General features: G+C 37.5%; 4 protein-coding genes and 1 pseudogene across 4 annotated transcripts in view; 2 read left to right on the top strand and 3 right to left on the bottom strand.

Moving 5' to 3' along the window:
* The window catches only part of LOC149038154 (uncharacterized), a 78801-nt gene that overhangs the window by 13855 nt on the left and 42736 nt on the right, over positions 1–22210 (top strand). The gene's annotated exons all lie outside the window — the stretch shown is intronic.
* LOC149038162 (melanocyte-stimulating hormone receptor-like) lies at positions 10370–11638 on the bottom strand. Its single transcript, XM_089186256.1, has one exon. The coding sequence runs from the start codon at positions 11636–11638 to the stop codon at positions 10706–10708; it is 933 nt and encodes a 310-aa protein (XP_089042382.1). The 3' UTR covers positions 10370–10705.
* LOC149038161 (adenosine receptor A3-like) lies at positions 14143–15784 on the bottom strand. Its single transcript, XM_089186506.1, has one exon. The coding sequence runs from the start codon at positions 15656–15658 to the stop codon at positions 14729–14731; it is 930 nt and encodes a 309-aa protein (XP_089042632.1). The 5' UTR covers positions 15659–15784; the 3' UTR covers positions 14143–14728.
* On the bottom strand, positions 18922–19995 carry LOC149038160 (adrenocorticotropic hormone receptor-like). The gene has a single exon (XM_089187164.1). The coding sequence runs from the start codon at positions 19887–19889 to the stop codon at positions 18960–18962; it is 930 nt and encodes a 309-aa protein (XP_089043290.1). The 5' UTR covers positions 19890–19995; the 3' UTR covers positions 18922–18959.
* LOC149038159 (uncharacterized) overlaps positions 21611–22210 on the top strand; it is an 855-nt pseudogene continuing 255 nt past the window's right edge.

Raw genomic sequence — 22210 nt, 5'->3', positions numbered from 1 at the left:
CTTAGTTTTGCTCTCTAAAATAATGACTTAATATTTGGAAAGCAATCATATGATTTTAGTGATCAGTTCCGTAATGTTTACCCTGAAACGGCATTTAAAAAATTGAAAACCATTTCTAGCTTACGCACAGAACTCATGTTGTGCTTCTTGTGTTGTTTCGCTGCTCGTCTTTCTTCGTCCTTTAAAATGATAAGTTTGTTTGGGACATTAGGATTAGTTTTTTTTTAGCAAAATAACTGGCCCAGCTATGACTGCCCTATTTACCGGACCAGGTAGGAATTCGCATTAGCTGATCTTTTTTATTTTTTTCTCAGTTTAACACAGAGAACTCTTACACAATAAACTTTCAGCACCTTTGCTCTCTCAAAGTTCAGAGCCCTCTTACTTCATAACTTTTTCATTCAGTACGATGGTGTTGTAGTCTTCACGGCTTACTGTTATGAAAAATTCCTAAACTACACAGCATTGAATCGTTGTCGTTAAGTGCTTCTTAATAATTGGGTGCTGAATATAATACGCGCCTATCAAAACAACCATTTCCATTTATTATGAAGCGAAACTAACGACGTATATCTAAAAAGTTCTGCTTTGATTCTTTTTTATCCCTTAGTATTCAGTAAAGGATCAAAAGTTTTTAAGGAGAGATCAGTGTATTGTGTTTCAACAACGAAGTGATTGAACGAATATTTATGGGAGATTTTACGATGGCAACCCGTGTGGACATAGACGAGTATGCATCACTCCTGCACCGCTCAAGCTATTACCTGCCTCTTCCAAACGAAGACAGGCAAAACAAAAGATCCATCAAACTGTGGGCTGTAGGCTTTGCCTTGCTGTTACTATGGAATGTTGGTGGCCCATGTGTGTACAAAAAAAAGAAAGAAAAGCACATGACATAATATTCGTGTTTTCGTGTCTCAAGCGAAATTGTTAGTTACTTCTTAGATGTTTCCCTTAACATGTAAACGGGTTTAAATCCTAATATACCAATTTCATTTCATTTTTATTACTGAGACTCATTATATTTTTATTCGCTTGCACTTTTTGTTACGTACACGTTCAAACGCAAATAATTTAGTGTTTAAACCAATAAAAGGTGAGTTTGATTCAAAGGTTTGCGCATCCTCAATGCACATATTTACAGTGCAAAATCGTTGCAGTGAACGGCTTTCAACTTGAAAAGCACCTAACTCCAAGTGGCACCATGAGTGTTCGTGTCAATCAGAAGAATCTCGGGCGTGAGTCATCGATTCCTACGCACGAAAATTGGAATGGTGTTAATCTAATCTAAAATTTCTTTGCTGTTGGGGAGTCTACATTTCCATCAGTCTGTTCTAAACGGCAAAAGATTAGTCTTTAAACGCAGCCAAATAATTTCTGCCTGAGTGCAACACCAAATCAACACGCCGCTAGTTGTATGTTAGTGAATACTTTATAATAGTGGTGTCTACGTTAGTGCGTGACAGTCTGTCACTCCATTAAGCAAGAAACAATAAAGTTCCGCAAAGAAACTTGTGAAAAACAAAAGTAAATGCGAGTTAAAAAGAGTTTCGTAAAGTAAATACCTGCTTTAGAATGTCTGTTTTTAAGGAGTGCGTGACTCGATATCGAGACCACGTGAGAACTCGTAGGAATGGAGATGCTTCGTGACAAAAGTCACGCATTGAGACCCTAATGCTGCTTTTTTCTGTTTTTAACCCCATTTGTCGAGAGCATATATATTAAATGTAATTCAGGCTAAGTTGAGTTGATGGCTACTGCTACCTGTTGTAGTCATCTTTTTATATGATAGCGTTAAGACAGAAATTTAGTAGCAAACATTTCTTCACATCTTTAGTGGCTATAGAGAGGATTTCAACTGAAGTTCCAGTTTGTGAACGTTGAAACAGCTGAGAAAGAAATTACTCAGGATGTTAATGAAGACTACTTACGAGGTTCGCTTCAAGCTTCAGTTACTTTACTACAAGAACATGCACTGTGTATTCCGGCTGTATGTAGATCGTAGCAGAAGCACAGCTGCATGTATGACCACCCCGTGGGGTGCGCTTCCTAGTTATAGGTCTCGATCACGACCGAACTGACTATTGACTATAGCATTTTCAACAGAATTAATTACAATAATGCGGTCGCACATTTTCGAAAATTTGGGGGTAAGACAAGTCTAAGAAAGTAGGGATTAAATGACGGAAAGTTCGCAGTTCGAAGGTCGTTACCAGCGCGTATTACCAAAAGTGACTAAGATGGGGTCGATAATTAGCCACAGAAAAGACTATGATGGGATAGGGGTTCTGAAAGGCCAACGGCAGATGCCCCACAAAAATTGACTCAAGTAACCTCTCAATTTATCTTATATTTTTTCTTCTACAGGTGGTTTTGGCGTTACCATCATGACAGCCTGCCCCGAAATAGATCAGCCACAGATACGGAAATCAGCAAAAATAATACTAATCTGGCCAAGACAACAAATGACAACAGCTCCTGAATTGTATAAACAAAAATGTTTATACAATTCAGGAGCTGTGTAGCCAACCTTGTTGAACTGATTCAAGAAAAACACGAGTAGCCAAGTGTTAACTGAAATGGTTCAGTGTCGAAATGAGAAACGGTTCAACTAACTGTACTTTAGTGACTTGACACAAACGGTTCAGAGTAGTGTGAAATGGCTTAAGTTATCGGCAAATGGTTAATCGTAGGCCGCAATGGTTTAGTATCGAATCAATCTCCTCACCGTAAAGTGAAATGGTTTAGCGTGACCTCAAATGCTTTAGCGTGACGACAAATGGTTTAGTACAAACCGAAATGGTTTAGTGTTACAACAGTTGGTTTACGCCGTAACCGCCAATAATAAGTCAAGCTTGAAATGAAACAGTCTATGTGGGGTCTGACGTCACAAGCTACGTCATTCAGATCCAATTTGGCGCGAAATTCGCCAGAACGAGGTATTCGCTACGCCGTCCCCTCGATGTTCACCACAGGAAAAAAAAAATTTTTCCGGAGCCTCGTCGTCCTTGTCCACTGGACTCAAAGAGCCTCACTCCGGTAATAACCTTTTTCACATTTGTCTATTTTAGCTTGTTAGCGAATAAATTTATACCCTCATCATCTTGCCGCAATATCAGTAAGTAAATGATATTTCGGAACAAAAGGAATAACAAAAATACAAATAAAATGCATCATTTTACGCGACAGCACGTTTACCGTCTAGACAGTAAGAACCATAGCTGGGAAACGTAATGAAGCGATTCATTGTTTTAAGACGACGAAACTACAACTAAAGGGCGCCTAAAAACTATATAGTTTTTATAGTTTTGAGGCGTCCTTGAGATTCTTATCCTATTCAATTTCAAGCTTGGCTTTTCCATTTCACTTTTGTATTTTTGGCGGTTACGGCGTAAACCAACTGCACCAACCGCTGTAACACGAAACCATTTCGGTTTGTAGGAAACCATTTGTCGTCACGCTAAACCATTTGGGGTCACGCTAAACCATTTCACTTTACGGTGAGTAGATTGATGCGATACTAAACCATTGCGGCTACGATTAACCATTTGCCGATAACCTAGGCCATTTCACACCACTCTGAACCGTTTTTGTCAAGTTACTGAACCAAAGTACAGTTAGCTGAACCGTTTGTCATTTCGACACTGAACCATTTCAGTTAACACTTGGCCACTCATGTTTTTATTGAATCAGTTCAACAAGGTTGGCTACACAGCTCCTCAATTGTATAAACCATTTTTTGTTTGTATATTTCATTTCACCAAATGCGACTTGTCCATTTGTATTTGAAATAAATCTCTTAGGATAAGATAAATCGTTCTCCAAAAGACAATTAGACTCTATCTGTTATTACAAACCAATTCTATTTTTGTATTTTTGGCGGTGACAGCCGCCCATATGTGGGCTCTTCTTTCAATTTCAGTTAGAGCATTTCCGGCTTCAAGCTTGCACAGATTTATGGGCCAAGGAACTCCCTGTTTCATTTTCACAACGCGCCGTTGCGATTCTCCGTTCCATGACATAGCTTTCGAGTCTTTCTTAATACTTTCTCTGTCTTAGTGACTTTGCAACATTTTCATGACGGACTGAGGAAGCAAGGACGTAAAATAGTCAAAGGTGCCTTCCATTTCCGCGACAGAGGTAAGAACGCATGGTTGTATCAGATTTTTGAGTGTAAGGTAAATACTTTTATTTGAAATTTTTTTAGTTGAGATTTCCTTCTCCAAATGTTCCTCATCTTTTCGAACTTTCTCTGATTTCCGACAATGAAAGACGTTCCTGCAGTTAAGTGACGACGATTGCCAACTTTCACTTTATTCTGGCGTGTATTAATTGTATTGCCGCTTCGTGTTAGCTACAAGCTTGTTTGAACAAGTTACAGCTGTCGAATTCACAAAAAATTCGCAAGCAATGCCTGGCATTTACCTTGGACAAAATAAGTAATTCAGGAGAGTTACAAAGGATATCCTAATTATTGATTTGATTCAGTGCAAGCTCTTTTGATCTCAACACTTTCAGTTTCGTTTGCGTGTCGTTACCTCGTTTTGTCATTTGCTTCAAAACGAGGTAAGAATAAAGCATCCACATCCTTCAGTCCGATGATGACGGAGATTACAAAAAATCTTTGTGTACAAGATGATTGAGGTTAGCAAATATAGTGATATGCCTATACGGCCAAGCCATAAGGTTATGCGGTAATTTAAAAAATACAACAAACCCAAAAGATGGCTACAATGAGATATGTGCGCTTCAAAGTTACAGTATGTCTGTATCTGAGCCCCAACATCAGGGCTAGAAGCCTGTCCACGCTTATGGCCGTCATCGTTGACAAAGACACTCCACATAATGTATACCCTTTTATGTAGGCTGCGTCCCTTGCGTATCGACAGAGACTCCAGTGTTCGTGAACCAAGGACATATAGTAAGTAGCCATGATAGACCGGCTAAAAATGCCAACCAACAGGTCAGTTGTTGCCAGACAACGATGCAAGAGTTTGTGAAGGGCAACAAAGATAAGAGAATTCCCAAGACTGGTTATGATGGAGAGGAGAACGTAAACTGCTGAGTAGTAGATGGATTGTGGTTGAAATCTATTTACCAAAGAAGGGGTGCTCCATCTTCGGTTAGATTTTTTTCCGCTATCATTCTGCAGTCATTTAGTTTTTTCCTTCAGAATACGTATGATCGCAAAAGGAAACATTTCGTCTTGAGAGCACCTGCCCAGCGTTGATCACTTAAACTTTACTTTTTTCAGAATAATCATATGAAAACTTTTTCAGTCGCGTTTACTCGTTTGAAATGCTCGGAAATACTGTCGATTGTGTACAAAAAAAATGGTGAACCATTTTTCTTAAAGCCTTCTTTTGCCTCAGCTATGATTTATCAACACGAAGTAAGAACAAAACATCTGCGAATGTTAATATTTTATAGCACGATAGATAATCCTTCGTCGCTCAGACGAACAATCATTTTATTCAGGTAGAGCGCATTTATTGAAAACGAGAGACAATGCTTTGTCAAACAAAATTATTCATCATTTAATTTCGTTACTCAATAATCACTTTCTTCGCTTTTTCTTCAGGTTACTCGTAACTGCATGTAACGAGATATATTTTTGTCTTGAAAGCGCCTGCCAGGCTGCAATCACATAGACCTTTTCATTGAAACTTTCTCAGTAATAAGGTTCACTTATTTAACATGCGAATACTCCATGCTTCTTCTGTCACATGAGCTGTTAATTTCTTCCCAGGAGTCGCATTAAATGTACCTTTTTGTAAATTTCTTTGTAGCGGGTAATTCTGTCATGTTATTCCATCAATAAACTCTAAAAGTTCCCTCCAAATTTAAGAAAGGTTTTTTTATAGCAAATTTCCCTGCAAATTGTCTTTGTCAATTAAGAGAGGCTGGATGTTTGTCGCCTAACTGTGTTGCGCGTCAAAACTACATTACATGTTTATTCAACTTGGTAAGTTTAATCTTTGAATAACTTTGCGCTAAGAGGTAAAAATAAAAATAAAATAATTTCCTTTTTTTATCACTCACAGTATAAGGCAAAAACTGTCCCTACTAAGGAAGAGTGACGTTGATAGGATAAATGAGTAAGTGTTGATAGAAAGTCTGAGGAAGACCTGACTCAACCATGTGTTTCTTTAATTGTCTGCTTCACTTTTTGTCTCACTTCACTAATCTTCCAGAATTAGCAGTTTATTTAGATATACTGTCATTCTTTTGGGACGATGATTAGGTGGTAAAAAACGTTTTCTGCAGCGTGGTTAATTATCAATTCCAAAAGAGGTTTATCAAACAACTTTAAAGATGTAAAGAAGCGAAAATCAGGAATAATAAATCGCTCAGAAGTGGAAGAAATGGATTCAATAAAACTTGAATATATTAAATATTTCGAACGTCGACAATATTTTTCATGCAATATTGTCCCCCCAACCCCCTTCCCCTTAATTTAGGATTAAAAAGAGTGACCGATCGGGAGGAAAACTCTGTAACAACCATTTATAGTCAGTTTCATTTCGCACCCTTTTGTGATTGCGTTACGCACAGGAAGCCCATGAGTGTGAGAATGCTTATCTTAGCCTTCCCCTTCCTTGCTCAGCATCGTTTGAAATTGCTTCGTTTGCTAAAATGCCGACATGTCGCTACTCCGAGCTCGTTGGTGGTTCTTGTAGTTCCCGCAAGACCAGTGGAGAAAGTAAATGCATAGTCCTTCCTAAGTGCAAAAGAGACATCCAAGGTCATCTTAAAACATATAAATGCCATGATGCTCAGCTGAAAAGTGAGTTCATTCTTCTTCTCGCCAGAGCAGGTAAATATCTCATTATCAAAGATGTCAAGAATGTTTAGCAAAGGCAAATACTGTATCCCTCTTTGTCCCGCTTTTATATTTTGCACTACGATCAATGAGATTATAACGTGATACAGTTCAACGCCCTTGATTTTATCTTTGCTTTAAGATTTATCTCTTGAATCCACATAAACGCTTGAATCCAAGACAACAGGATGCTAAACAGCATTATATCTTGTCATGAAATATAAAGCATTGGTCCATGCCTACAATTTATTTATTTATTTATCATCCATTCCTTCCTTCTTTCATTCCTTCATTCCTTCATTTATACATTTATTTATTTATTTATTTATTTATTCATCCATTCATTCATTTATTTAATAAGTACACATATTATATAATCATTATAAATAAGATCCATTATATTTACATTATTTTACGAAATGGGTCTGGGGGAGGGCCGGGCCTTGCATTGAATTGCGCACCCTCTACACTAAACTAAGTTCCCATGATATGAAATTGCGTTTGTTTGTTTCGTTGTCTTATGTTTTTGTTTGTGTGTGTGTGTTTGTTTGTTTGGTTTGCTTGTTTGTTTTGCTTTGTATTTCTATCATTCTGAGTGAACAAGTAAACGACTTCGCTTTTTCAGGTTTATTTGAAGTCGAGGAAAGCCGTAAAGAACTTTCAATTTGTCACAGACATAGAGATGACTTCGGGACTAGATGGTTATGCAATTAAAAAAAATGCTCCTGTCCATCGGATTGGGCTCCACATGGGAAGTCTTGTCGGAAAGGTGATCGAAGCATGACTCTGCAACAGTCTCAAAAGCTTTATGCTTTAACATCTACACTTCAGTTCCGGTGGGGGTCACGTGAGTATACATCAGAATTCCATCCTGACCGCCACCTTGATAAGAGATAGTATCAGGATAGTAGAAGAGAAAACTACCCTCATTGATAAAAGCAAAGATACTTTATGTGCAAACGCTGACAGAAGGAACAAGCACACAACCTCAAATGGCCAGCTTTACTGTACTGATATCAAGCTCGACAAAACTTTCGGAAGGCTGGGCACTGAGGGCGTCTAAGAAATCAAAGCATTTCAACGAAAACCAAAAGAATTATCTCGATGAAAAGTTCAAACCTGGCCAGGAGACTGGTTACAAAGAAGATCCATCCCAAGTTGCGAGTGACATGCGTCGCGCTAAAAATGAAAACGGAGAGCGTCGATTTGCTGTTGGCGAGTTTTTATCACCACGGCAGATAAAGTCGTATTTCTCAAGGTCAGCAGCAAAGATCAAACAGGCGGATCGGTAGCAGAGATCGATGGACCAGCCATTGATGAAGAAATGGCATACTCCTCAGCTCATGACAAGATAATTCAAGAGTGCCAGCTTAGTCATCCCATTTTGTATGACACATACAACCTCTGTCAACTGTATGCCACGAACAAGCTTACTCGTTTCATTATTTCTTTCCTTCAAGATATATGCACATATTTCCAATTGGAAATTGATTCCCTTCCTGCTACACGACAAGCGCCATACGTTGGTCTGATCAATGAACTGATAAAGTCGTGTACGTGCAAAGAAAAATAGGAACTTTCCAGCTGGAACTGACCATAGTCTTCGTATTCAGAAAGTAATGACTCCTGGATTAGAGGGACACCAACATTATTCCAACTGCCTTGAGAGAAATAAGTACAATAGGTGCATATGCGTCATACACGGCTACGATACGACATTATCCCTTTGTAGCTTTGTTATAAAAAAATTGGCAGTGAAAACCTCACGTTTACATAAACATGTTTTAGATCGAAAGATTTTATAAAGACCAACCTTGTTCTGTTAAAAACGTTGGTCATCTTATGTATCATTCTCACTTAATGGACTTCCTGTGTGTAACGCAATCACATACCATCGATCGCACTGCAGTGGCGAGAAATGGTAGCATGGATAAGTTTTGAAAACGGTGAAGCGGGTTAAAGTGCGTACTCTTGGCATGGAAACCACTTCTAAAAGTAACGTTTTGTGTAATTATAGCCTGGGCAATTCCTTCTGATGTTAAAAAAGTTTTTGTTATCGTTGGGTTGGTATTAGTTACGAATATGACCGTTGTAACAACATAAACCAGCAATTTGCATATACTAGACTATCGAAGATTGCCCAGATTGCCTTGACTTTTTGGCTTCAGGAGAAAATCATATGTATATTTAATATGAAAGAGACCTGTTTCGAAGTTTTTATATGATATAAGAGGGAATTCGAGTGTTTTGGTAATGTTTTTCTTAATATGACGTGCAAGTCACGTTGGTCACGTAAAGCGCCTCTTGAGCTCAAATACGCTTATATAAATCGCTCTAAAAATTAGTGGTTTAAATAGCCCAAAAAATTTATTGCAGTTTCTAAAAGAAGAAGCCTTGTTCTTGACAATGATTATTGTCTCATGGTCAGTTTATGGAGCCATGTGACAATGGCCGATTTTAGTCGCCAAAGTTGAGCTATGTTTTGATGGATGAAATTTCACCCGAATTAGAAAATTCGTAAAAAAATCGTTTTTTTAACGAATCTTGGAAAAAATACTTCAGAACCTTTGAAAAATATCTCTTGTTTTAGAATTGTTATGTTGTTTCCGAATTGCTGGCGAAATAAGCTTTTTTCGGCCGTTATCTTGAGGTGCACTATTTCACCGGGAAAACACGGTTATGAACCCCCAAAGCACAAAATGCCACCGTTCTCCCAACATAATTTTTTTTCGGCATTTTTTATATTTTACCATAACTAAGGCCATTTATACCTATGTTCTGGCAAAGTTTGAAAAAAATTCAATTTTTTCATTTTCAACACCTCCGCTCGATTTTCACAGACGATCACTCTTAAACCACTTTTTAAGTTCTGTCCAATGCTCTGATATTGTTTTCAAAGGATTAATTGGCTTGACGGTCTTCACTGCAGACTCATTTTAGCTTTTCAGTTTTTCGAAGCAAACGGTTTTGAAACATCTGTTGATGTTCGCTAAATGCAGTCTTTAAATCAAACTAAACGCTCAGCGTCTCGCTCACCTAGAAAAACCCACATGGTCTGTCTCTTAATTTGCAGCTTTAAAACGAGCTTTAGATTCAATAGACAATATCATTCGTTACCTACATCTGCACTGTGTCGTTTTGGTCGACTGAACTGTTCAGAGGAAAATTTTCCGGCAGATTTCTTTAAAACTTTCACATGTGCAGCATTGTCAACCGATTCGTTCAATGAAAACTCGAATTACCGGAACTCCAAGAATGCGAAACAAGAGCCCTGTTTCAATTTTTTATGTCAGATAGGATTTTAACAAGCGTACACTTGCGTTCGAGAAGGTAGAGCCATTATTTAATGAGAAACTGAACAAATTTAGAATATTATTAACTCAGTATAGGCTATTTAAAGCTCGTTAACTTGTACTTTGTAAAATATATCGTTAATTAATTCAAAACATTCATGATAATCCGTGTAAATGTTTAATTTAATGAAGGATCGATCGGCACTGGAGCAGCAACCCTCTGAAACCGCATCCCGCGTAGTCTTAATAAAAATTGTTATAGTTAATTTTATTTCTTTCGCTTTCTTATAATAACATTCATGAGAGTATAATTTAAGTCAAGAGATTGTAAGACATTATATATCCTCTTGTGCACGTATATCTTTCCTTGGATTAATAATTTATGCATTCAAAGAAGGTTTAGTAGCATGAAAAATATTTTTTAAAAGTTTTGATTTGTGTTTCCATTACCTTTCCTTAATTTTGTTTTACGTGACTAGCAAAAAATACTATCGACAGACCTCGAGCAAAAATTTAAGCGACAAGCGTTCTCTATCGGTTAGCTTTGCACTGAAAGTACTTATACGATCATATATAACTCGAGGATGGTCTAACTCCATGGACAGCAAAGTGCTTGTCTGATTGTCTGCTTCATTGCTTGTCTCACTTCACTAATCTTCCAACAGTAAAGAAACGGGTTTAACGTCGAGTTTAAGAAAACAAGGATAATTGCCATTTGCCATGCGACGGCTGAGTGTGATGGATATGTTGTACTATAAGTGACTACGATTCCCACTATATAGTACGGTGTATAACAAATAACTAATACTGACTGTACCCACAGTGCACTATGCACTGCTTTTCTGTATCGCGCCATGTTCAGTGCATTTGGTTGGCTCGGCTGTTGTTGAACTTGTGCCTGATGATGTCTAAGAGTGCGAAAAATCTTTGTGTACGAGGCGAGTGAAATAAGCAGCGAAAGTGGTATAGATATCAAGACACACAAATTGGTTATACGCTGATCGAAAATGATGCATAAAGAGGCGACAAGACATAAAACCCAAAAGCTAGCTATAATGATATAAATGCGCTTCAAAGTCACAATCTCTTTGTATCTCAGCCCCAACAACAGGGCAAGAAGCCTGTCCACGCTTATTACCGTCATCGTCAGCAAAGAAACTCCACATAATGCTACGCCTGTAATGTAAGTTGCTTCTCTTACGTAAAGACAAAGGCTCCAGTGTTCGTGAACTGCGGACATCAAATAAGTTACATGGAGAGGCTGAGCAACAAGACCAACCAACAGGTCAGTTGTTGCCAGACAACGATACAAGAGTTTGGACGGCGGATGAAGGGAAGATTCCTTGTGAAGGGCAACAAGGATAAGAAAATTACCAAGAAATGCTGTGATGGCCAGGAAAATGTTGACTGCTGCGAAAAAACCTAATACTGATTGAAGCCCACCTATCAAAGAGGGGTAGCATCGCAGTTCTTGAAATATTTTTGTCTTTGTTCCACCTCTGGTTAAATTTGTTGTCGACATAATTCTGCATTCGTTTCCCCTGTTCTTGCAACGAGAAATATTTCGTCTAAACAGGACACGCCGAACTATGATAACTGAAACCTTTCATATAGACTTCCTCCCTCGCGTTTAATCATTTAAAATGGGTCAGAAATTTGCAGCTGTGGGATGCCTCAGGTATGAAACTGACTTTGGTTGAAGCCCAACCAAAGCATAGCAGTTCTTCAATTGTGTTCGTCTGTGTTCTAACTCTTGTAGGTTATCTAAGATTGCCACGAGCAATATGTCGTCTAAACAGCCCACATCCAGCCACGATCAATTACACCTCATACTTCAATGAATGATATTTATACACCCTGAGAATTCTTCATCAGTGTTTACTCGTTTAAAATACGTCAGAAAATTGTCTGTTATGTCCAATTATTGAACCTTTGAAGTGCCTCAGGTATGAAATGGAAATAAGTAGAAAATGGAGAGACATCTGTGGTATCATTCTTTTAAAAGAACGACAAACAATCTCCTTTTATCTAGATCAACTTTCACTGATAGGGTGCTAACCTGGTGTCTATATTATTCATGTGAAGTTCAGACTTGTGTCATTAGTAGCCATGAAAAATTGGAAATGAAAATTTCAAGCTGGCGCGATTTTATTTGGTCTTAGAAAAGTGCGATTTGAGACAATCTGCGAATGCATCAAACAATTTAAATTTAAATTTTGGTCACAGATGTAAACGCATTTTAAAGTGTTTGAATCAATTTGTAATGAAAGGTTTTTTCTTTCCGCTTTTCGTCCCCGGACTGATATTAAAAACAAAACCGTAACACGATGTTATGCCGCGCGCCATCGATTTTTTCAAACTCGTTCTCTACCAGCTTTTTCACTTTCGTCAGAAAAGTTATGATGATTTTTTTAACAAAAACTGTTTTCCCTATTTTGCCTATTTCGCCCCAAGATGTAATTTCCTTTCTTCATCCCTTTGGTCAACAAGATAAGAGAAATGGGCGCTAACTGAAAATAAAGGAGGCGGAGAAACCATCAGCCATGATGGCACTGCGCGCTCGGTATCCTTTTAATCCCAGAGTTCCATCGGGTACCAAAAAAAAAATTTCTTTTCCTTTGATGCCAATTTTTATTCCAACTTTACATTTGTCATTTTCGATCTACAATTTTTCTTCCTTTAATGTTAATTCCTTTAGCAAGTACACAGACATCGGTCAGTAATATTTCTGTTTGACGATATGATAAGGAAATTCTCTTTTGTCAGTTTTTGAATGACAGCATAAGCGGTTTCAACGGTATATTTAAATATACTGTCATTCTTTTGGACCGGTAATTAAGTGCAAAGATTATCCCTGTATTGTGGTGAATTCTGAACTCCTAAAAAGCGTCATGGAACGAGTTCAAGGAAAAAGAAGCGAAAGTTAGGAACATTTAATCACTCGGGTCGGTAGACATAGGATCAAGAAAACTTGAAGAAAACACAGACCAGCATTAAACTGGATATATCGAATATTTCAAAAGTTGACAATATTCTTGCCATGAGTTAATCTGTGAGAGCATCCAGAAAAATATTTCATTTTAGTTAACGCCAATTGCACAAGAACGATCCCTGAAACCCTATTTCCTACGTAACATTTCAAATAAAAACCTTCTCACTATTGTTTACACGTTTGAAATACGTCAGAAAATTGTTCGCTGTGTCAAAAAACCTTTTTTTGTGCTTAACTTTTCATGTACATCACGTATGAAATAGGAATAAGAGGCAACTATTCAAAGACATCTTTAAAATTATTGTTTCATGTTGCAATAAACAACCCCGCTTTATTTAGCTTGCGAGAAGGCACTCAATATTATGGCTTCAATGCGAATTGAATAAGTTTGAGGATGTAAGGCCAAAGATGCAAAGACTAGCTGACAGAAAAACTAGATGAATGACTTAATTTATTGCTAAGAGATGCGTCAATCCTTCCTCAGAAAGAGTTCTTTCCCAGGGAATTTTCTTTTCAGTACAGCGACGGTAGCTTTAAAACTGATCAATCAAAAAGATGTTTGTCGCAACCAGCTGTTAATTTTACTAGATAACGTTTCAGTTTAATTTCAAATTAGCATTGAAAGGGAATTTCCTTGACAAACACAAAGACATGGGCTATATTTTTTGTTTTACAATGCGATGTGAGACTCCTATGTCTTAAAAGATCTATTTTATCACTTCTTTAATGGGCGAAATAAACATGTCGTTTTTAGGCCGATAATTAGATGGTATGGTATTGAAGCAAATTCTGAGCTCATAATAAAGCTTTGAAAACGAATACAAAAAAACCTTTGAGGAACTTTGGGACAGCAGTTAATCACTCGGAAATGGAGGAAATAAAGTCCGTAAAACTCAGAGACAACCTAAAGATACACCAGTGACAAACTGAACATATGGTGACCTCTATACAATAATACGAAACTTGTTTTTCGCCGTTGCCAATATAACTTCAGCAAATCGATCGATATGTAAAAAAATTCCATAACAAACAGAGATGATCAATTTTATTTCATATACTTTCGCAACTTTCAGTTAAATATACAAGTAACAGAAACTTCTTCACATAAGCTTTACGGGTAATTTTCTGATCACAAAACAAACAAATTCTAGACTTAAACTGGACTGTTTCTTTTGGCAATATGGCGTCAACATCAACGTCAAGCGCTTTCTTTCAATTACAGGAAAAATGACTCGAAGTAGTTTTCTCGAAACGCACAACATCGGCCTCAAACACATCTCTTAAGCTACTCTTCTAAGTTTTATCTGATACCTTCATACTGCTAAGAGGAGAAAACATGAAAGTAAAATGTTTGCATATCTTTTCTTCGATTATGACATCTTGTATTTTAGCATAGCGGCAAGAAACCATATTTTTGAAAACACATAGCTAGGGTTACCTAGGCCGTCTCTAAATTATTCTCCGAGATATAAAGACTATCGAGAACAGCCTGTGCAACTATTCTATTGAGCCACTTATTTACTTTTATCCAATAAGGTATTTAACGATTGCTCTCCAATAATAATCGCGACTTAATAAGTCTGCTTTCAAAGTCTGAGGAACAACTCGAAGACTCCTAACTCAGCAAAGTGCTTCTGTAATTGTCTGCTTCACGGCTTGTCTCACTTCACTAATCTTCCAGCAGTATAGGAACGGGTTTAACGTCGAGTTGAAGCAAAGTAAAATTACTGCTACTTTACATATGACGACTTGGAGAAATGAATATTTTTTGGTATGAGCGATCACAATGTTCACTATACATATTGGTGCATAACAAACAACTAATGCTAACTGCACCCACAGTGCACTGTTTACTGCCCTTCTGAATCGCGCCATGTTCAGTGCATTTGTTTGGCTCGGCTGTTGTTGATCTCGTCCTTGTGCTTGGTGATATCTGAGAGTGCAAAAAATCTTTGTGTATGATGCGAATGATATTACCAGGCAAAATGACATAACTAGGGAGCTGTACATAAAGAATATACGGTGATAAAAAAATTCACTTAAAGAGGCGACAAGGGTAAAAACCCAAAAGGTAGTTACAATAATATACGCGCGCTTCAAAGTGACAATTTGTTTGTATCTCAGTCCCAACATCAGGGCGAGAAGTCTGTCCACGCTTATGGCCGTCATCGTCATCAAAGACACTAAACTCAATACACGTCCTGTGATGATGGCTGCGTCCCTTGCGTATCGACAAAGGCTCCAGTGTTCCTGAACCACGGACATCCAACATAGAGCATCGAGAGGCTGAGCAACAAGACCAATCAACAGATCAGTGGTTGCCAAACAACGATACAGGAGTTTTGACTGCGGATACAGGCAAGATTTCTTGTGAAGGGCAACAAGGATAAGAGAATTTCCAGCAAATGCTGTAATGGAGAGGAGAATTTCAACCGGTAAGAAGCAAATTGATAGTTGATGTTGAAGCCCACCCACCAAAGAGGGAGAGCATAGCAGTTCTTCATATGATTTCGTGTGACTTCTACCGCTACTGAAATTTGTTGTCGACATAATTCTGTCTTCGGCGTTTCCCTTTTCTCATAGGTTTCTGTTCTTGCAACGAAAAATGACAGCAAGGATTACTGTAGCTTTACTTCCTAACTAACAATCGCATGCTGACTTACTCATTTAAAATGCATCAGGAAATTTTCGATTGGATCAAAAAAATATTTTTTCCCGGGAACCTTTGGGTGCCTCTGTTATGAAATAGCAATAAAAGGCAATTAAAGAAACATCTGTTATTTCAGTGTTTTTGCAGGGCGGCAAGAGTCGCTCTTTATCAGGATTAAATTTCATTATAATAGGATGCAAATCAAGGGTCCATTCCTTTTGTGTGAAGTTGAGACTTGAATCATTATCAGCTACGGAAAGCTAAAAATGCAAAAGCTCACTCTGTGTATCTACCTTCGCTTTGTAGGTTTTTTTCTCTCCGTTTCGTATGCGACTAGAATTAACAATAAAACAGTAACAGGATCAAGTTATCCCTTTGGCAAAACACTTTCTACAACTGTAAAAGGAAAGTTATTCAATTTTTGTTCCTGCGATTCTCTTGAGCAATTAACGATTCTCCTTTGGTGATGACAGTTAGTTTCCAATTATGAAGTAAACAGAATAATTTATTAATCGAGATGGAAAATGAAGGGATGGGTCGTCAAAGCTTATCAACGGTTGATGAAAAGTTTACAATTGTTCTAGGAGAGGCTTCGTCTTTACCAACTCTGACACATATTTCAAACTCTCTAACATTGCCTCGTGCTTAATATCGCACACTGAGGAATGAATAAGTTGTTAAGAAGACACCTGCTTACTACGACAGATTCGGACTTGTATTAGGCCTCGTTTACGTGCCGGATTATGTTTCTTTTGACGTTCTACATATATGTAAATACCCGCAGTAGAATAAGTTTAATTTAAATTCAAACTAGCGTTAAAAGTTAATTCCCTTAACAAACACAATTTTTGTTTGACGATATAATAACGAAACTCTCTTGTGTCAGTTTGTGAGAGACAGAATAAGCAGCCTATTTAGATGTAATGTAATTATTTTGGATGATGATTAATTGGAGAAATAATCCCTGTATGGTGGTAGATTATAAATTTCAAAAAGCTTGTTCGACTTTATTCTGTATTCATTTCTTCTTTCTTTCATGATTGCAATGAGAAACATATTTCGTTAAAACAACAATTGTACAACGACGATCACTGAAACCCTATTTTCTATATGAATTTTCTAAAAACTTCCTCATTAATCTTTACTCGTTTGAAATACGTTAGGAGATCGTCTGTTGTGTCAAAAAAGCCTTTTTTGTATCCAACTTGTCATGTACATCACGTGTGAAATAGGAATAAGAGGCAAATATTTAGAGACATCTCTAAGATTATTTTTTCTGTTGCAACAAACAATCCCGCTTTACTTAGCCTGCCATAAGGCACTCACTATTAAGGTTTCAATATGAGGTACTTCGCCCGTCAATACGTTTGAGGCCTTAAGAAACACGACTCGTGGGCGAAGGAACGCAGTCAGGCAGTGCTAATAATGGGAACCTGAAACCATCGAAGGCCGATGTTTATGCGACCTAGTTTCATTGATAGGGTGTCAATCAAATGTCCATATCATTTGTGTAAGGTTGAGCCCTAAATCATTATCAGCCTCAGCAAGCTGAAAATTAGAAGGTTTAAGCTAAGGGTGTCAAATCCATGACAGACAGTCCAGCAATTTAAATGCATATAGCGTTTCAAAATTAATGTAAGGCCACAGATGCAAACTTAATCTAGGATATTTGAATTTAACTGGGTAATTAATAACATTTTGTGGCTCTTTTATCTCCGTTTCGTCTCCGACAAAACAAGAAACGTGAATATGAAAACAATCTTCACAGTAATGAACACTTCTTGAGCAGTAGCGAAAAAAGGGCCTAAAAAGAATTTAGGCCTATACGGGATTTGAACCAATGACCTTTGCGATATCGATGCAGTGCTCTACCAACTGAGCTAACAAGCTGTGAGTTCGATATTAGCCCGTGAAGTGATGAATAAATGACTGTGAATACTTGAAAATCATATATGTGAACTGCAGAAAAAGACTACCTCCCTGAAAAACCAGACGAAAGGTTTAATCGCTAATAGATGCGTCAATCCCTCCTTTAATACGAGTTCTTCCCAGGGAATTTTCTTTCTGGTCCTCTTTAATAATTCAGCACAGCGAAGGAAGTATGAAAATTAATTAAACAAGAACATTTTCCTTTGTCGCAAGCAGCTGTTGATTTCCGTAAATAACATTTCAGTTTAATTTCAAATTAGCACCGAGTGTGAATTCCCTTGGCAAACACAAAGACATGGACTATATTTTTTTGTTTTACAATATGATATGGGATTCCTAAGTCTTAAAAGATCTATTTTATCACTTCTTTAATAGGTGAAACAAACATATCGTTTTTTTAGGCCCATAATAAGATGGTATGATATTGAAGCAAATTCTAAGCTCATACAAAAGCTTTGAAAACAACCCAATAAAAACCGTTTGAGGAACTTAAGGACAGCAGTTCACTCGGAAATGGAGGAAAAAAAATCCTTAAAACTCAGAGACAAGCTAAAGATATACCAGCGACAAACTGAACATATGATGACCTCTATACAAATGATGTGAAAGTTGTTTTTCGCCGTGGGCAATATAATTTCAGAACATCGATCGATCTGTAAAAAAAAAAAAATTCTGTCACAAACAGTGATGGTCAATTTTATTTCATATAGTTTCGTAACCTTCATTTGAATATACAGGTAACAAAAACTTCTTCACATAAAGTTTACGGATAATTTTCTGATCACAAAAGAAACAAATTCAAGACTTAAACTGGACTGTCTCTTTTGACACTATGGCGTCAAAATCGACGTCAAGCACTTTCTTTTAATTATCGGGAAACTACTTGGAATAGTTTTATCGTAACACACAACACCGGCCTCAAACACATCTCTTAAACTCCTCTTCGAAGTTTTATCTGATACTTCATATTGCTGAGAGGAGAAAACATGAAAGTAAAATGTTTGCATAAATTTTCTTCCATTATGACATCTTGTATTTTAGCATAGCGGCAAAAACCTTATTTTTGAAAACACATGGCTAGGGTTACCTAATCTGTCGTTAAATTGGTTCTCGGAGACATGAAGACCATCGAAAACAGCCTGCGCAACTATTCTATTGGCCTCTTTTTTTTTTTTTTATCCAATAACTTATTTAATAACTGCGCTCTAATAATAATCATGACTTAATGAGTCTGCTTTGAAAGTCTGAAGAACAACACAAGAAAGACCTATTTCAGCAAAGTGCTTCCCTTAGTGTCTGCTTCACTGCTTGTCTCACTTCACTAATCTTCCAACAGTATAGGAACGGGTTTAAGGTCGAGTTAAAGTGAAGTAAAATAACTGCTACTTTCCGTGTGACAACTGAGAGTAATGAATATTTTTTAGTAAGAGCGATCACAATATCCACTGTACATATTGGTGCATAACAAACAACTAATGCTAACTGCACCCACAGTGCACTGTCTAGTACCTTTCTGAATCGCGCCATGTTCAGTGTATTTGTTTGGCTCGCCGGCTGTTTATCTCGCACTTGCACTTGATGATATCTGAGAGTGCAAAAAATCTTTGCGTACGATGCGAATGATATTACCAGGCAAAATGATACAACTAAGGAGCTGTACAGAAAGATTATAGGGTGATGAAAAAATCCACTTAAAGAGGCGACCAGGTTAAAAACCCAGAAGGTAGTTAAAATAATATACGTGCGCTTCAAAGTTACAATTTGTTTGTATCTCAGTCCCAACATCAGGGCGAGAAGTCTGTCCACACTTATGGCCGTCATCGTCATCAGAGTCACTAAAAGCAATACATAGCCTGTGGTTTTGGTAGCGTCCAATGCGTAGCGACAAAGGCTCCAGTTTTCTTGAAACACGGACACCCAATAGAGAGCATTGAGAGGCTGGGGAACAAGCCCAACCAACAGATCAGTGGTTGCCAGACAACGATACAGGAGTTTGGACGGCGGATGTAGGGAAGATTCTTTGGAAAGGGCAACGAGGATGAGAGAATTCCCAGCAAATGCCGTAATGGAGAGGAAAATGTCAACCGCTACGAAGAAAATCGATAGTTGTTGTTGAAGCCCACCCACCAAAGAGGGAGAGCATTGCAGTTCTTGAAATGATTTCGTGTGACTTCCACCGCTACTGAAATTTGTTGTGGACATGATTCTGTCTTCGGCGTTTCCCTTGCTTCCTAACTGACAATCGCATAAAAAATTTTCTGTTGGGTCAAAAAAATTATTTTTCCCGAGAACCTTTGGGTGCCTCTGTTATGAAATAGCAATTAAAGGCAAATATAGAAACATCTGTTATTTCAATGTTTTTGCAGTGCGGCAAAGAGTCGCTCTTTATCAGAATTAAATTCCATTATAATGGATGCTAATCAACGGTCCATATCTTTTGCGTTATGTTAAGACTTTAATTATTATCAGTGATGGAAAGCTAAAACTGCAAAAGCTCAAGCTGGCAATGTCAATTGTTGTAGGAGAAAAATTGAATTCGTGACAATCACCGAATGTACTACGTAGACTACACAACTATTTAAAATTAATGTACAGCCACACATATAAAACTTGTTTTAAAATATTTGAAATTAAATGTTTATCTAGTTGCACTGTGTGGCTTTTTTCTCTCCGTTTCGTATCCGACTAGAACTAAAAACAAAATAGTAACAAGATCAAGTTATTACGCCAGCAAACAATTTTCTGCAATTTCCTCTTTCACTTCAACTGTTGTCCTTCTTCTTTGGCCAGCAAATTTATATTGATTATCCCGGATAATGACGAACGAAAGATGGCCTTCTAGAACCTATCTGCAATTTGTTTGCTTCTAATGTCTTGTTCAAATTATGACGAGAAAATAATTTATTTCCATATCAAGTAAGTTTGCATGTAAAGGGAAGTTATTCGGTTGTTGTTCAGGCGATACTCTTGAGCAATTAACAATTCTCCTTTGGTCATGACAATTAGTTTCCAATAATAAAGTAAACAGGGTAATTTTTTTATCGAGATGGAGAATAGGAGAATTGCTACGACAGATTAGGACTTGTATTAGGCCTCGTTTACGTGCCGGATTATGTTTCTTTCGACGTTCTGCATATATGTAAATACCCGCAGTAGAATAAGTTTAATTTAAATTCAAATTAGTGTTAAAAGTTAATTCCCTTAACTCAATCAAATTTCAATATCATTTGTGTAAGGTTGAGCCTTGAATCGTTATCAGCCTCAGCAAGCTGAAAATAAAAGTTTATGCTAAGGATGTCAAACCTATGACAATCAGTCCAGTAATTTGAATTTGTACAACGATTCAAAATTAATGCATGGCAACAGATGATTTATTTAGGACATTTGAATGGAACTGTGTAATTAGTAACGTTTTGTGGCTCTTTTACCTCCATTTCGTCTCCGACAAAAGGAGAAACGAAACAAAAAAAAGCAAGAAATTACGTGTTCAAACAATTTTTCGCCGTTTATTTTACATTCTTTATTTGTTCTCCCCCTTTCGCCAAACACATTTAAGTGATTGTCCTGGGAAAATTATAAAACAAAGTTCGTCTAAATTTTTCTTTGCTAACGTCTCGTCTGCGTAAAGAGAAGAAAAATAGTTTGGTGTCTAGCAAGCTTTCCTGTGTACAGCAGTGACTGAATTCTTCATGTCGTAATTCCCCTGGGCGACTAGTCATTCTCCTCCAGTAACCAGAGTTATATGGCTATGCTTAAGGGAAAATGATTATCTATTGATCGAGAACGAACATGAAGGAATGGATACTTAACGACGTACATCTAAAAAGTTCTGCTTTGATTCTTTTTTATCCCTTAGTATTGATCAAAGGATCAACAGTTTTTAAGGAGAGATCGGTGTATTGTGTTTCAACAACGAAGTGATTGAACGAATATTTATGGAAGATTTTACGATGACAACCCGTGTGGACATAGACGAGCATGCATCACTCCTGCACCGCTCAAGCTATTACCTGCCTCTTCCAAACGAAGACAGGCAAAACAGAAGATCCCTCCAACTGTGGGCTGTAGGCTTTGCCTTGCTCTTACTATGGAATTTTGGTGGCCCATGTGTGTACATGATTCGTAGTGTAAATTGTTTCAAAGACAATTCCACTGTCTATTTTTGTGAGCAAGGCGCAGTTTTTCCATATTCCGAAGAACTGGTGATAACATGGCTTGCTATACTCTCTGTTTTCACAATCATCATCATCTTGGCACTGCAAAAAGTTCCAGATTTTCTTGGATACAAAGTCATCCTACATCAGCTGAAATTCCTTCCCTCCTGTTGGACTCTGATGATTCTTTTGTTTGTATCCTTGACCAGATACATCAAGCTCGCTATATCTGCCAAATCCATCAATTCCTGGATGATATTGATGGGTTTGGCTTTTAACTATATTCTTAGAACTTTATTTGTTGGCTTTTTTAATTATACACAGTTGAATTTTTTGAAGCGTCAATATCCCAGTTATATCTTTGTGTTG

The sequence above is a fragment of the Pocillopora damicornis genome, chromosome 11, assembly GCF_964200805.1.
Source record: "Pocillopora damicornis chromosome 11, jaPocDami1.2, whole genome shotgun sequence".
NCBI lineage: Eukaryota > Metazoa > Cnidaria > Anthozoa > Scleractinia > Pocilloporidae > Pocillopora > Pocillopora damicornis.
Note: the sequence above shows the minus strand (reverse complement) of the source record. Positions and strands in the feature narration are given on the sequence as shown.

Bases quoted from the DNA above. Each gene is read 5' to 3' on its own strand.
- LOC149038162 (XM_089186256.1), bottom strand. From the start codon at position 11,638: ATGTCGACAACAAATTTAACCAGAGGTGGAACAAAGACAAAAATATTT.
- LOC149038161 (XM_089186506.1), bottom strand. From the start codon at position 15,658: ATGTCGACAACAAATTTCAGTAGCGGTAGAAGTCACACGAAATCATAT.
- LOC149038160 (XM_089187164.1), bottom strand. From the start codon at position 19,889: ATGTCCACAACAAATTTCAGTAGCGGTGGAAGTCACACGAAATCATTT.